Genomic DNA, 16,726 nt, shown 5'->3' with positions numbered 1-16,726 from the left:
GTACTACAGAAAAATTTCTACTATTGTTGTACATAATTCAATGTTTGAAATATAATTCCTACTTCTTTATTACAATGGATTAAAGAAATTTCAATGAAACAATAGAGGTACTGAATTATTATAGTAATAACATAGAATAACTACTTTTTCTATCCAATGTTTAATTATCAAAATGGACATATATATTAAACAAGAGCATTTTAAAACAGGCATATGGTACTAGTCTTAGATCTTCTAAATATGCCTTTATAGACATATTTAAAGTTGCTTCTTATTATTGTTTTAAGACTTTGCAGCAATCTAATCGTTATTTTTATGTTCTTTAAAAAAAACACAAGATTTTTCCTTTTTATTTTCAATATGCTAAGCTACTGAGATTTTATTTATAAAGATAAAAGCATATATAGACTCTGAATGACATTGTTATTAAGGTCACCTTTCTACACTGGCATTCCAAAGAGTATAAGCAAAAACATAATATCCTATGGCATAGCAAAGTACAAATATGCAGAAGGTGGAGAATAGCACATTCTATGCACAAATAGCATATGTTGGTTTTAATAATGACTGCAAGGGAAATCCATAAAATAGTCTAATAAAAGTTTCTCCATGGAGCTCAGCTTATTCATTAACCTCTTGCTATGTTGTTCAATAATATACCCAAGGTTGATCAAATTGTCTCAAGGGTATTGCCTGCAACTGTGACATTTATATCTAACATTTCCATCTTCCACTTAAGCTCTAAGCTTCCATCACAGTTCTCACAAAATTACGTATTCGTTCACTGATAGTTGCCAGTTTTTAATTACCTTCCCTTCCCATTTAAGCTACAGTGATAAGCAGCAACTTGTCATATTAATAATTATCCTCTGGGAATTCTAGAATGCTTTGTCTAACTCTGTGCTGAAATTTTGTATAACAAAATTGAGTTCTTCACCTGCAAGTTCATGTTCACTTATTCTCTATCTAAGCAGTAATTAAAAAAAAATTATTCACTGACATATGTATTTATTTATTCAAAAAAGGTGAGAAATTGCTCCAAGGATTATAGAGAACAGTAACATAAATAAGGTTTATTCTTACTCTCAATAAACGTATAATCAAACAGAGGAGAGAGATAATTACAGACAACCTCAGGTACTAAATAGTATTTGAAAGACACAAGTATAGTTTTCTACAGGCATTCAGAAAACAGAAAGAATCTCTGGTTGGGGCAAGCAAAGAAGACTTATCAATGAGCTGACAGCTGGAAGAGATGGTGGAAAAGATCATTTTGGACGGTAGAGCTCTCATGGATGAATAGTAGAAAAAATAAGGTGTTTGAAGATGGGATTAGTTCATACGGCTGAAAATATAAATTTATATGTGTATTAATTCATGTAATTAATGAATGGGTCAGTTCATGGTTCATTAATCAAGAATTCACAGATAGGTAGGACAGCACTATTAAAAATTACCTTCTTTTTTTTTTTCTTAGAACTGCAGAATATCTAAAGCTAAGTGATAATAGCAATTATATAAAGATTCTGAAGAGTGTAGGTTCTGATGTGTTCACACTTCTATATATTAGGTTTGAAGAAGGACACTGAGAACTTGCCATCTGACTCAAAGGTTGTTTCAACAATTCTCTGCCTCATAGTCAATACAATTACTGGACTGCAGCTAATCTTAAATTGTTTCAGAGTCTCATTCAAAATAAATTATCTTAGAATTAATCAGCCTGCAATAAAACTAATAACAGATAAAATGGCCTGCATCAAATTCTGAATAAAGGTTGGTAAAGGATATACAAAATTTGATCTGAGAAAATGGGACTCAGTAAGAAATTAAAGCTGTAAAGAAAATCCCCAAACAGCAGCACCAATCAGATAATGCTAACTAATAAAATAAACCACTATTTTATGATCTACCAAGAAAATAATTTATCCATTAAAAAAACAATTGGTAGAAAAAAAGTCAAAATAGAAAAATCATGTGTCAAAAATATATTCAGAAATTAAGTTGCCTTAATACAGTTCAATCCAAAAATAATTTTAAAGTCTGCACTAGATCACAATAGCAGAAGTAAAGCATCTACTGGGTCAAAATTTTGTGGTCCAATTATTTTGAATCCATTATAGTTTTCTCCTTTGCTACATTAGAAGCCCTTGCTTGTTTTTCATCTTCATAGTAACAAGATTTACCACAAGTTTTAAAAAAATGTTAAATAGGAAAAACATGTGAGTTAAGTAACATGCTTATAGTAAAACTGAACCATGTGTTAAAATGACCATATTTATCAGAATCACATGCTATATCATGGGTACCACAGAGGACACAAAATGACCCTCACCTCCAAGATGCTTTAGGTCTTATTGTGATAAGAGGGTATGGGGAAAAGCAAACAAGAGATGCATGGATTAAGTGATTAGAATATGACAGTTTCAAAATCAATTTCTTGAGGATAGATTCTCAATAATTATTTTTTATTGTTACTCTTATTGTTGTTCTCATCAAAAGCAGAAGAGATTCTACCAGAGGCTAGGCATTCCACATTTTATTGTTATAAAGCACTCTGCACATCCACTTTGTTAGGTAAATATTGTTGGAATCTGTGTTGATATTCTCTGCTGTAGTCATGTTTTGTGAAATAGCCACAAAAAACAAATAAATAAAAATATTAATGCAGTCTCAGCCTGCACTATATTATGGCTCTCATTATTGCTTTCACTCAGTGTCCACCCTAGTGCTTCCACTCTGGTCTAGGCCTTCATCATTCTATCTCACTCTCTTTTGAGTCTTCGAAGCCTCCAATATCTTCAAATTTCAATCTACCGATTATTAGGATATCAATTATCCAAAACCATTATTTTCCATACATCACCCATTGTGCCAGCCATGGAAAAACTCCATGACTACAGTAAAAGGACAAGAGATGAGGGACATATTTAAACTTTCTGTTAATGACTCAGGAACAGTGTTATATATTTTACTATAGAGAAGATGATAGGTATTATCCTGAATTTATACTGACACTATCTTTAAACTGGAAAAAACTACCGTATGTAAAATTTTTGACATTGTATTTGAGGATAGAGTTCAATAACAATGACCTCTGCCCACTGCCGTGCATAGGACAATAGTCAACACTTTGTCACTGTCATCACTAAGTGTTCTGCCTACTCTTCACTGAGCAAAGCTTTTATTTATTTTCTGATAGTATATATTTATGTGTCTAAATAAATGAAAACAAACAAATAAACAAAGTTTCATGCTTTCACCTTTGGGATCCTACCATTGGCTGCAGGAGATTAGGATTTTCTTAGCTCAATACTATCTAAAGAGAAAGTGGATTGATTGCAAATTCCCTTCTCTGGGCTGCTACTGGTGGCTAGAATGTAGATATCTGCTCCATAAAATATAAACAAATAGATAGATAGATAGATAGATAGATAAATAAATAATGAGACCAATACCACTGCTGACATGCTGTAATAACTTCCTAAATTCTGAAATGTAACTACTGTCCTAAGAGTCTTGTCACTACAGCTGACTACTGAATCTAGTACTGTTTGTGCTTCCCTTCCACTGTTATCCTTTTCTCTGCTTGAAAAGACAGGTTTTATATCTGAGGGTGATACAAAGGATAGTTTTAAGTAGGTAGCCTCTGAGACTCCACAAAGCTTCTGAATGCATATATGATTTGGGGCTGGAAATGCAGTTAGATCTTCACATAACTGTGTGAAAGAGAATGAACCACCCATAGATATTGTTCTTTTTTTTTTTTTTTCCTTTCACTTGCCTATACTCCATCAATAAGTTGATAGGTTCAGGGTAAGAAGTTTGCGTTGTCTTAATTTTAATGGAGAGTCTATTCTCTACTCATTGTAGGCCAAGACCTTTATTCTAAGGTAACAACTGCAGTCATAGGATTCCATAAAATCTCTTAGGTCTACTTGTATGCTTACATTAAAAAATAACAACTCTCATGGCTGTTCATCATCTACTGGTGACCTCTGGCAGATTCAGATCACTACTCTGTTAGGTAAACTCATTAGTTCTTGATTACTTAGGTCTAGAGGTCATTAGCCTCTTTCTTATAAAGACAAAACAAAACCCCTAAAAAACAACAAAAAACAGACTTCTCTGTTACAAGGAGATTACAGCTGGAACTACTGAGTTTATGCAAAATTCATCATTGACTACAATTAGATGCATTCCCAAATCATTCCTTTTACCCCATCCCCAAGCACACAATCAAAAATTCTCCTGTAACTATCAGAAATAGATTTTTTTTTCTGTTTAGAACTTCACAATGTTTATGCTGAATGATAGACAATAATCCTGTTATTTTATTTTACCTCAGTTTGTTAGCATTCATATAAAGGAGGACAACAAAGATTCAATATTACATAATCCATTAGTTACAGTGACTCAAAAAAGAGTCGTCTTCCTCTATGAGTTTTGTTGTGTGTGACAGGGAGGTTATGATTCATTGTTTAATAGATATTTTCTTATTATTAACAATATACCATTCAGAAACCTACACCTCTGGGGGAAAAGGTAGATCTTATTCACCAAAGGAACAATGTTACAGTTTTTTAATTCTTTCAATCTGTGGCTTGGGAATATAAATTAATAACAAGAAAAGCAATCAGCCTTCGACCTAGATTTTATGAAACTAAAAATCCATTATCAGGGAGGAAATACAGAGATGACTGTCAGAGTAGTTTTATTATCTACAAAATCGAGGAGTCTATAGTTAGAAACCCAGTTCATTAGGCAGGAAAAATAACCCTTTCACTAATATTCTAATATTATCTTCTATATATTTTGTGTATTTAAAATTTTAAATAAATATTTCTTTGAAACATACATAGATGAGTAAAAAATATATATAATTATACACCTCAAAAATTTTCACAAGGTAAATAAATCCCTTGTATAGTGGTCACCTAGTTAAGATATAAAATACTGTCAGTGTCCGGTTCCCTTTGTGTCCTTTGCAGTCCCTAATAAGCTCACCTTTCAAAAGGCGATCACCATCCTGACTTCTAGAAGCACAGATTAATTTAAACCATGAATAAATAAAATCATATAACTGAATGATAGAGTACAGATGCTTTGTTCTCTTTCGTTCAACATGATCTTTATGAGATTCAACCATGTTATACTGAAAATAGTAATCCATTCACTTTTATTTGCTATCTAGTATTCCTTGTGTGTCTATACCAAAATTAATTACTCCATACTTCTATTGATTGAAATTTAAGTTGCCAAATAGTGCTGTAATGAGCATTCTTGAACTTGTCTTTTGGTAGAAATAAATACAGATATAGTTATAGATATAAATACATGATAGGCATCTTTTACTACTGGTAACTATTGCTAAACAGTTTCCCAAAGTGGTTGATTTCTTTTAGGCAATTAAAGCCCAGAGCTGTGTAGTTTGGGAAATGCTTTTCATTGAGTCACTTTTCTGAACTCTAGCTAGTCTTGTAATTTTTTCTTAGTCTGAAGGAAAGAAAGCAGATTCCTGGAGATGTACAGGTCATCTTTCCATGGCATATCTCATTCTACCCAAAGTATTTAAATTGAATATAACTATTATTCACAGAACTATTTCTATTTTTATTAATATGTGAAAGTAGATTCTCAACACTGACAGAAAGCAAAGCAGAAAGGAAGAAAATAATTTAAGAACACTACTTGGTGTTGCATTGTCAACAAATTTAGATCTTGGAGTAACCAAAATTGTTTAATGAAGATATTATGTGTAATGTAATTTTACATTACAAACATTTCAGCATTCAGATTTTTAAAACATCTATATTAAAAATATATGGGTATATAGTTGCCAGGTGTCATTACCTGGAAAAGCCTATATTTTATTCCGAGTTTACGGACTTTGTCTATGTTCTTTTCACGTGTGTGTGTGTGAAATATTCTTTCTCACATAGTACTTGCCAACTGATATTTTAAGCATCCCCCTTGACTAAATAAAAAATTGGCAACTTTACCCTGGTCTCTCCAATTAAAAGAAAAAAAAAATGCTAGTCCATAAAACCTAAAAGTCTGGGAAGTGTTGCAGTAAAGAATCCTTTTAATCCATGCATATATCCTGAATTTCTGCTCCTAAAAAGAGCCTCTCACTCTAAAACATCCTCATAGCAGACTCAAAGAGCAGCTGTAATAATATATTTTATATGACATAGATTCTTGCTAAAATAACTTGCAAATTTTTTTCTCTCTTGCTAAAATAACTTGCAATTTTTTTTTCTCTCTCCACCAGTTTTTCTTTAGTATAGTTTCTGAATTTTAATCAAAACATAAAAATAAAGAGCAAAAGCGATAACAGAAAAGCCAACTTGGAATAAAACCAAATGAAAATTTTAGAAGCCTCAATATCTTCTGAGAAATAAGTTAGAAACATTTTTCAAATATATTAGTTGCCAAGTTTTAATACAATTATTTTACCTTTAACCGTTTCATTTGGGTAAAGTATATTCTAAAGGTAAATATGACATTAAAGTTTAATGTTTCACATATCATAATAAGTATCTCAAGGGGTAAAATAATTACCTAAGAGAAGGAATGTGAAGATTCTGCACTCTTCACTATAGGGAAATACATGTATTTATTACTGTAGGATTAAAGTACATGGGTTAGAAACTCACGACAATAAATCCTCTGTCATCTCTCTATGGAAAATGGTGAGTACCTCTAGGATCTGAGAAAATGCGCTACATGGAGGGTGTGATCGATGCAAGTGTCTGGACTTACTTCTGTAATTTGAAGGTACGCACGTGTTTCTCAATGTAACACACACATAAACCCACTTCTGGATGTAACTGCAATTAGGTTTAAACACATCTGCATTGTTATTTCGGAAATAAGGCTGAGGCGGAGGCAGGAGAAAGTGAGGGGAAAGAAAAGGACAGAGAAAAGGGGACAGAACATAGAGCCATATAGTGACCAACAGACAGAGGAATGGGAAATGAAGAGGACGTGGTGATGCGAGCATCAATGTAAAGCAATAAGCCAGTTCAGGGAACAGAGTAGTAACCACTTACGCTTCTCCTACCATGACTAATTGCATACCCAAGATTATCTGTTTTGATTCTCCACTGCTGTTAGCATATAAAAATATACTGAAAAAAGTTCACTTTCCTAAATGTGCAATTCAGAACTTATGAAATTAAAAGTCAAAACAAAATTTTAGAGACTAATCAAGAAAAAAAAAGTCCTTAATAGAACTTAGTTTAGATCATTTTGTAACTTAGCAAGATTCTCCACTGACTTAAATAAGGAACACAAGTAACCAAAACCGAGCTTGGAGGGTTAACAACATCATTGTTCTCAAAGGGACAGTTTTGCTACTAGTCCTAAGCAACTTGCTTAGCATTCTTTTTGTTGGCTATGACAAAAAAACTTACTTTCATATGAGAATAAAATTCTGAGATAGAACGTAGAAATATACTTTCTATTACAGTCTGGTATGTTTGTGGTCCAAAGAGACAATGTATGCAATGATAATGCTGCCTTCCACCCCCCTCATAGATTGTAGTGCTAAAACTAATTCAACTTGAATAATTAAAAACTTAAGTTCACTTATTCAGCAAACACTGAAATCTAAATGAACAACCATTGCTGTTACCTTGTTCCTCATTCATTCCCTTGAAATCTCTTGCTCTAGACAAGGTCTTTTGTAGGCACAATTCACAAATATACAATGACTGTAATTTATAAGATTAGGCCAATCATAATCTCCCCATCTGGTTCACATACATTATTTAACTGTTGTCAAATTATAAATATATTTGGATTCACCATTTTTTAGGATGAATTTCATTAATGGTCTCATATATATATTTATTTTATAAGCTGAAATGATAATATTATCCAGGTAAATGTCTATTTAAAGAAAAACAAACATACTATGTATGATTAACTTTAGTATTAAAACTTCCCAAAGTGAATTTTAAATTCATTTTAAAGTTAAAAAGCTATGTCTTCCTTTGTAAAAAAAAAATACACAATTAATTCTGATTTTCTAGGGAATAGTCTCTTGGTTTTATGATAGAAATAGGAAGTAGTGACTCAGTTTGCGAATTGAATTGCTCATTGTGAATCTCACATGGAATGTAAAAGCTGAAGGTAATAATGATGCAAATGACATGTGCAATTAGTAGGTTACATTCCTAGAAATGATCAATTCTGTAAGACTCACTTCAATGTGCAATTTGCAAAAATAGTTAGCAATAGTGTGTAAGAAATTCAAAATTTTAATATTTCTTGTCCTATTTATGTAGATGAATCACAAATTAGTAATTCATTTCAAACTTACAATGTAAATGATGAAACAAAATGAAGTTGTTGATGCAATTATTAAACTTCTCTCGTAAGTTTCTATAACTGCACAAAAGTATAACCATGATTTATAAAAGGTCTCTTGGCATTCATCCTAAATATTTATCAATTATCAAAAATCAATATTGATTCTGGAAGTCTGTGTGAGAAAAGCCATTGGCCAATTTCTATTGTAAGTCATAAACTTTCATGAATAATAAGGAAAGGATACCATGGCTATATGATGTTGGACATAGGAAAAAAAGAAGATATTGTCTTTCACTCTTTGTAATTTGACTCGATTTGTGCTTTTTAATTACTCCAATTATTTTCTAATAGTTCAACATTATTCTGATTAATTTCTGGCTACAGGGTCTTCAAAAGACTGTTATAAGCCTAACTCTCTGAAATTGCTGCTTTCTTCATTTTAGCAAGCACCAAGAAACTCATAAAACAAGTTTATTCATGTCAAATTTTAGATTAAAAACAGATTGCTCCTTTTATGTGATAAGAGATTTGAGGCAAAATGAAGTCACCTCAATTATCATTGTCCCTGGTTTTATTGTTCACTACCCATCTAAGATAAATAATTAGCTAGGCCTTCCAACTTGCAAGCGATTCACACATTTAAAAGTCTGTAATTTTCTGCATTTCTGCCCCTTGCTGACACAATTAAAGTTTATTGACAGTAAATACTGTAAATTTCTATTTTTCCCATAGAAATACTTGGTGCTATATAACTGATAGGTGACTTTCCAAATTACAAAAATCTTAAGTACAATAGGAATATTTATGAATATTTTAACACTAGCACAGAGTTAGGCTCTATGATAAATAATTACTAAAAATAATTTGGTATAAAAAATTATTTCTTAATGTTGTTTCTTTTTGAGATAAAGGAAATACATTTAAAAAAATAATTAGGGAAAAACCAAAGTCAACGTTGATAGAATGCAAAAACAATTTGAATATCACCACCAACATTATAAAAAATACACTTTACTGATATTAGCTAGACACTAATAGTAAATTGTTTTTGTAATTTTCCTCACCTATCATAGGTGATATATGTAGTATACACACACACACACACACACACACACACACACAGACATACACGCACACTCCTGTGTATATACACATGCACCATATTTTATATTCTGAATACTGGGGACAGTACTGATATAAAATCAAAATATATATTTAGAAGGAAGCATCTTTAGAAAAACAATAATGAAATTCACACATTTATGGAGTACTTAGATGTCTGGCTTTTGCTTAGTTGTAGAGAAGATATACATAGATTCTCTGTCAATGTTACATGCAGAGATCATTCTATCATACTGATAACAGTGTATCCATATGATTTGGCTAGCTAGGAATTACTGTCATTTCACTAAAGAGTAATGAGACAAAGACAAAGGAATCTGACTTCTGAGAGGAAACTGAAGTGGATAGAAAAATTAGGTCTTGGGTTATCTGTAAGAATTAAAATAGTTATAAAAAACAAAGGAATTTTATTATTCTAGAAGAGGTGGGGTTTGAGGCTCAGAGACACAAGGGAAAAACAACTAAACCAAACAACTTAGTAGGTGGAATAAGTGTATATGATCAGTAAACAATAAAGAGACCAATAAACTAGAAGAGAGGATTTGTAATGCTGGCTAACGAGGTAACAGAATGATCATATTAAATTTTGATTACTCTCAAAGCCAAGAAAGGATTTTTTTTTAATTTAAGGCATAAATAGATAATATGTTATAAAAAGGGCAATTCTTTTTCTATTTCTAACTTTACCATTTTAAATTACTTAGTTGTTTGTGTCTGAGTCAATATAAAACATAATCATTCAATAAAATTTTAATTGACCTCACTGTTATTGAAATATTCAAAGACACTAATAAAAAGAGCTGTACATCTCTTTAAAACCTCGTTTACAATTCTGGTTAGACAGCATGTAGAATAATCACGGAATCTAGAAAGTGTTCAAGAGAGGACTCCACACTTCTCCTCACTGACTTAAAGTATGCCCCATGTTTATTTGCTAAAGGGATCAGAACAATAATTTTACAATATAACAATAATTGCATGATGCTAAAAATCACAATTAACAGTTTTTAAAGCCAAATTAATACTATAAAGTGTGTTTCTTGTTAGCAGAAAATAAAAACAATTTTCACACTATGTTTTCAGTTAAAATATTACTTTATTCTTAATATTTTTCTCTAAGGGATGATGGCATCTTCTTTTGGTGTCATAGATCAGAAAAAGCTATTTCCCATAGATTCCTATTCACACATTGACAGAAAATATTCGTAAGTTAACACTAATTAGAGTAATTCATGAGGAGAACACTGTATACTTGAAACTTTTTTTTAATCTCAAATTAATGCTGTTTTCTTGTCTATGTTTGTGTTATACAGGCAAAAATAATCAGAACTTTTAGAATGGGTGAAGAAAACTTGTAAATATGTAGTACAGACACTTTCCTCAAAGAATTCGAAATACTAAATTGAACCGTATAATATGGTCAATATTTGATCATTATTTTACCTAGAAAAAGGGAATTTCATGTGGTAAACCTAAAAACAACAAAGTATGCCTAAGATAACGTAAAGCACCTGAGCATGGAACAAAATAGGAAGCAACACTCTGACTCAATAATGGGAACCTGTGGAGATCTCCCACATTCCTAGGCTTTTGCACATTCACTGTAGAAATGGAAAGAACCAATCATTTTGGTTATCCTATTTTTTTTTTTTTATTTTTTTTTTTGGTTTTCCTCCTTGATGCCCTGTTTCACTGTCAGGGATCCGAGGCAGGAGCCAGAGTGAGGAGCGTCAGAAGCACTGAGAGAGAATGCGGTGAGTCCAGCTCTGCTGGCAGCCGGAAGGGGCCTAGACGACCAGGCCTGTCAGGAGTTCCCACAAGTCCTGCCACCATTTTGAGATTTCCTCAACACCCAGCCCCCCAAAAATATGTCTATACATTTACTATCTTTGTCAATTCTTAATTCTTTTCCAAACTCCTGTTGATGCACTGGCCTCAGCCCCCTTTCCCTGCCTCTCTCCTCTTCTGGGCTGTTGCAGTGTCCTTGGTCTTTGGCATCAAGCCCATGATACTCAGTCTTCATGACTCTTGTCATAGTCCATGGGCAGTCAGGTGCTGCTCATGGGCCTGTGGGACTTTACAAATTCCTGCTCTGAATTCACATCAAAGGGAACATTTTCTTCCTCCTGGGGCTCTTGAACTCCTTCTCTGCCTGGAGCACCCACTTGAGGCTGCTGCAGGCCATGTACTTGTTCAGAGGCTGGTGGTTCAGGTCCAGCAAGTCCTTGCCCCTCTTAAACTTCTGCAGCAAAATGACAGTAAGTTCCAAAGGTGTACAAGGTGGCAACAAATCTTCCACAGGGAGCAGTTTGCAGGACCAGGCATAGTTCACAGGGCTGGTGGCCACCTATTGGGGCAGCAGCTGCAGTAGGCTCTTCACAATCTTCCCAAATGGCATCTCCTCCACCCTGGCACAGGAGCAGTCCATGACAGGTACCTCTGACTGTATCACCAGCTGCCTATCTGTGGGGGACATATGCAGGCCACCCATGGGGCTGAGCACAAGGCTGCTGAAACTGTGGCCCAAGCACAGGCAGCAAGCCAAACCCAGGTAGGTCAGCTTGTGGCTGATGTTGTGCCAGGGGTCTCAGTGGACTGGTTCCCACAGAGCCAGCAGTCAGGGCAGGCCCAGTGGGCCCAGAATACCGTCATCCCAGGTGGCCGGTGGCTTCAAACCAGTAGCAGCCCTGAGAATGCCCTCCAAAGCCATCTTGACCCCCTGCCCAGCTTTGCTACTGTGGTCCATAGGCCCAGACTCCCTGAAACTTTTAGGAGGGATCCTCAGCAGCCACTCTGATTATCTTTTAGACTAAATAACTCTAATAAATCAAGTAGTCTTTTGATTAACTCAAAATCATGCACAATGTTGGATATAGATGAATTTATTAGATGAATATATTAGATGAATTTATTAGATGAATTCATATAGATGAATATATTTATATAGATATAAATAAAGTTTATATACATTGATTTGATCAGAATTCTTTTTCTTTTTTTTTTTTTTTAAGTTTATTTATTTTTGGGACAGAGAGAGACAGAGCATGAATGGGGGAGGGTCAGAGAGAGAAGGAGACACAGAATCTGAAACAGGCTCCAGGCTCCGAGCTGTCAGCACAGAGCCCGACACGGGGCTCGAACTCACGGACCACGAGATCATGACCTGAGCCGAAGTCGGCGGCTTAACCGACTGAGCCACCCAGGCGCCCCCAGAATTCTTTTTCACTCAAACTCTTAACTCAACTACAAACACATAAACATTTAGATGACAGTGTGTCTTTGTTTAGGATTTTATGGGAGATAACAAATAGGAAAATTCAAAAATATTTTCTATATTTATAGTTCTTGCAGAATTTTATTTTGGTAAGTTTGTTAAAAAGTTTTAATTTCCATGGGGCGCCTGGGTGGCTCAGTTGGTTGGGTGTCCGACTTCGGCTCAGGTAATGATCTCGCAGTCTGTGAGTTCAAGCCCGGTGTCGGGCCCTGTGCTGACAACTCAGAGCCTGGAGCCTGTTTCAGATTCTGTGTGTCCCTCTCTCTCTCTGACCCTTCTCCATTCATGCTCTGTCTCTCTCTGTCTCAAAAATAAATAAACGTTAAAAAAATTTTTTTAAAAAGTTTTAATTTCCAGGAATTATAATTTTGGACTTTTGAGCAATAGCTAATGAAAGTCCCACAATTTAAAATACTAAGTTGCAGTGTTAAAACATGAGTACATCAAATCAAAACATAAAAATAAGTCCCAAAAGCAAAATATTAGGATCATTATCAAATAAAATCTACCCTGGACTAGATAATTATTATTTTTTCTATCTTAACAATTAGGTAATTGTATTTATCCAACAATGTCACTTATTTTTACCACATCAGATTATTTTAATCTCTCTCTACCCTATACTTTTTCTTATGTTTATTCTTGAAATCATTGTAACATTAATGTTTCTTTTTAGTTCCCAATACTCTGACATAATGTTAAGTCCTGATTAGCTAAATATCCAAACTAGAAAAGTTAAAGCATAGGTTGAAGAGGTATGAGAAAAAAAGGGGCAGAGGAGAGGTGTCAGAAGAGAGTCAGCAAAAAGCTTTTTCACCTATATTAACGAAAGGCACACATTTTTGTCTGTCTCTCTAAGTAATCAGAATAGAACCTAAAAGATAGATGAGCTCAGTATATATTTGTTAAGGAAATCATTTGAGGAAGACATGTATTGTGAATTAGGTTTAAGTTAAAGAGGAACAATACTACAATCAAAATAACCATCTAGAAAATCCACATACTAATTCCATATTTATATTTCAATGTCTTTACTCTATAATAATAAATATGACAGAAGAGGACAAATGTGAAATGTTACAAAATATGACAAGAAAGTTGTAAAAAAAAAACCTCTAATTTTACTCATAATTTGATCTTGAATAGGAAAATGTGGTAATATTAACATAAAGTACAGGTAACAGAATATCTTATCTCTGATTTAAAAAAATATTGACTTTAAGGGCATCTGGGTGGTTCAGTTGGTTAAGCGTCTGACTTTGGCTAAGGTCATGATCCCGTGGTTTGTGGGTTCAAGTCCCGTGTCCAGCTCTGTGCTGACAGGTCAGAACCTGGAGCCTGCTTCAGCCTGTGTCTCCCTATCTCTCTGCCCCTCTACCACTTGCACTCTATCTCTCTCTCAAAAATAAACATTAAAATTTTTTTAACAAAAAATAAAAATAAAAAATATGAGCTTTATTTGGGACATTTTGTTGGAAGCAATGATTGGGCATCTACATATGATTTTTGAGCTCACACTGCAAGTATTTAATTGGATTGATTGTCCAATAAACAGTCATTGGGAAGTCATTATTTTGAATATAGAAAAGCCATTCTAAATGTTCTATATTTATACATCAAGAGACTTAGGAAAGAAGAATTGCACACATGGCAAATCCTTTTGTATCTCTGTCTTGATGTAAAATGATAAAGACTGATGAGAATTGCCTTAATGACAATACATTGTGTAAGGAATTTAAAAGCTTTCAGGGATGCCTGGGTGGCTCAGTTGGTTAAGCGTCCAACTTCAGCTCAGGTCATGATCTCGCCTTTCGGAACTGGAGCCCCATGTCAGGCTGTGTGCTGACAGGGTCTGAGCTTCAGATTCCATATCTCCCTCTCTCTCTCTCTCTCTGCCCCTCCTCTGCTTGTGCCCTGTCTGTGTCTCTCTCAAAAATAAACATTAAAAAAAAATTAGACAGCAAAGCTTTATTATGAGTACCCTGTTTCATCCTATGCTGTCCACTAAAAAGTCTCAAGACCTTTCAATATTTTGTAAATAAAATATAAATGAAATACATACATTAAAAAGATTTATCTATTATTGCTCAGAAGACTTGGAAAAATCTGTCCTGACCATAAGATTAAATGGTTCTATAGAATGTATAACATATTTTTTTCCTAGTTTATTATAGATTGGTATCCCCTCATTTGTCATCCAATTTCTTTATTGGATTATCTTAACAATAAAGGGGGTATTCCATTTAAAATACTTAGATGATGTTCTTTTGCAAAAGTAAAATAGGTTGATAATAATTTTATCTGCTTCATAGGAAACATAAGTTTGCTTTAATAAGTCATAACATAATTATGTGCAATGCTGGGACTAGAAAGCATTATGTTAAACCAAATCACATTAGATTTTGTGATTTACTTTAAAAGGAGTCTCAAAGAACAACGAATATCCATTCTATTTGTGACTTTTTGGTGTCTATTAGTCACAACTAACCATCGTCCCCAACATAATTCTCCACCAGTCTTCCCCATAGAGTTAATGGTACCATCATCTATCTACATACTCTAACCAAAGAGCAAGAAGTCATTCCTATTTGTAACCCAATTCACCTACAAGTCTTACCAATTCTAGCTCTAAATACATTATAAAATGGCTACGTTATTTCCATCTCTATTGATATGTTCTCTTGGAGTAAAGTGAGAATCTCCTGTTCACGAAATGTAAAATAATAATAAAAGTATGCCCATTTAAAGCCCTACAATTACTTCCTGTCACAATTAGAATAAATGAAAACATTACTGTGATCTATAAAAAGTATTCTATGATCTTCTCCTGGACTCCTCTTTGACCTCATTTCCTATCTTTCCTTTTACTCACTTTTCTTCTTTGGACTTTTTTCTGTTTCATGATCATGACTAGCTTATTACTGTCTGAGAACACCTAGGCAAAGCCCTGCCTCAACACACATTTTGTAGAATCTAGTAACAAAAACTAACAAAGTCATGCCTGAAGATTCCCAAACTGGTCAGAGTTCTATAATATGCATTGTATTACTGTGGAAGTGCAGGTATAGGCCTTCAGAGAGATTGTTAGAGTAGGACAATCAAAGCAAAGTCCTCTGATAATGCAAACATTGCTCTGATCAGATCTGAAACTTAAAGGCTATAAATTCCTTTCAGTCCTATAATCAAGTATGAATTATTTAAGTGAAGGAGCAAATGCAGACTTTTATAGACATTTAAAAAGTGAGCCAGCAAAACAGCATTTGTTGATTCTGGAACTAATGTGAATCACATTCTTTTTAAACTGTATTATCTAAGCTTGTTTTCCTACAAAACCCTTCAATTACTTGCTAATAAAAGCAAACATAAATTTTAAAATATACCAACAGATCTATGACAACAAACACATTGACCAAATTACCTAAAATTTTTATTTTGCTTTTTAAGTGTTCTGTAATTCTAATGTGATTTGAAGAATACAAGTATTCTGAAATGTCACAGAATATAAAATGTATAAAATGGCAACTTAGTCGATACATTTTTTTCAGATTCTTGTTAATTTTGTCCAATGTGGATAAAGAATGAAACAGTACAGTTAATGTTAAATCATTGTGTCTTCTATACACTATATTCCTTGAGGGTTTTGATTCAGCTACAGAAAAGCAACAATCCAGGCAGAAAATTGGCAAATGGGCCTGAAACTCATATTTTCTCCAGTGAAATCATCTTATAATCATTTTCAAGAATTGAACATTTCTGCAAATATAAAGATCTGCACATGGCAAAAATTACAATTATATAAACATGCACATCATCCAGATTTAAGTGATAAGGATCACATCAATGCAGAAAAATAGTAATAGATATATAATTTTAAAAAGAAAGTTTATAAACTTACAAAAGAGGAATGACATCAGAAATGGTAAGACTTTAAACATAATTTTAAAAATCACATGGAATGCCATTTTATATGTGTATATATATTCTTATAAAGCACATTTTTTTTAAAAAAATTAA

General features: G+C 33.5%; 1 protein-coding gene across 1 annotated transcript in view; it reads right to left on the bottom strand.

The window, feature by feature from the left end:
- The window catches only part of ERBB4 (erb-b2 receptor tyrosine kinase 4), a 448,902-nt gene extending 437,429 nt beyond the window's left edge, over positions 1-11,473 (bottom strand). The window contains exon 1 of the mRNA XM_049615240.1: positions 11,323-11,473. Coding sequence (XP_049471197.1) covers positions 11,323-11,473 — 151 coding nt within the window. The remainder of the gene's footprint in view (positions 1-11,322) is intronic.
- Between the last annotated feature and the right edge of the window lie 5,253 nt (positions 11,474-16,726).

Source organism: Panthera uncia, assembly GCF_023721935.1.
Source record: "Panthera uncia isolate 11264 chromosome C1 unlocalized genomic scaffold, Puncia_PCG_1.0 HiC_scaffold_3, whole genome shotgun sequence".
NCBI lineage: Eukaryota > Metazoa > Chordata > Mammalia > Carnivora > Felidae > Panthera > Panthera uncia.
The sequence above is the reverse complement of the archived record's forward strand: the minus strand, read 5'-3'. Positions and strand labels throughout refer to the sequence as shown.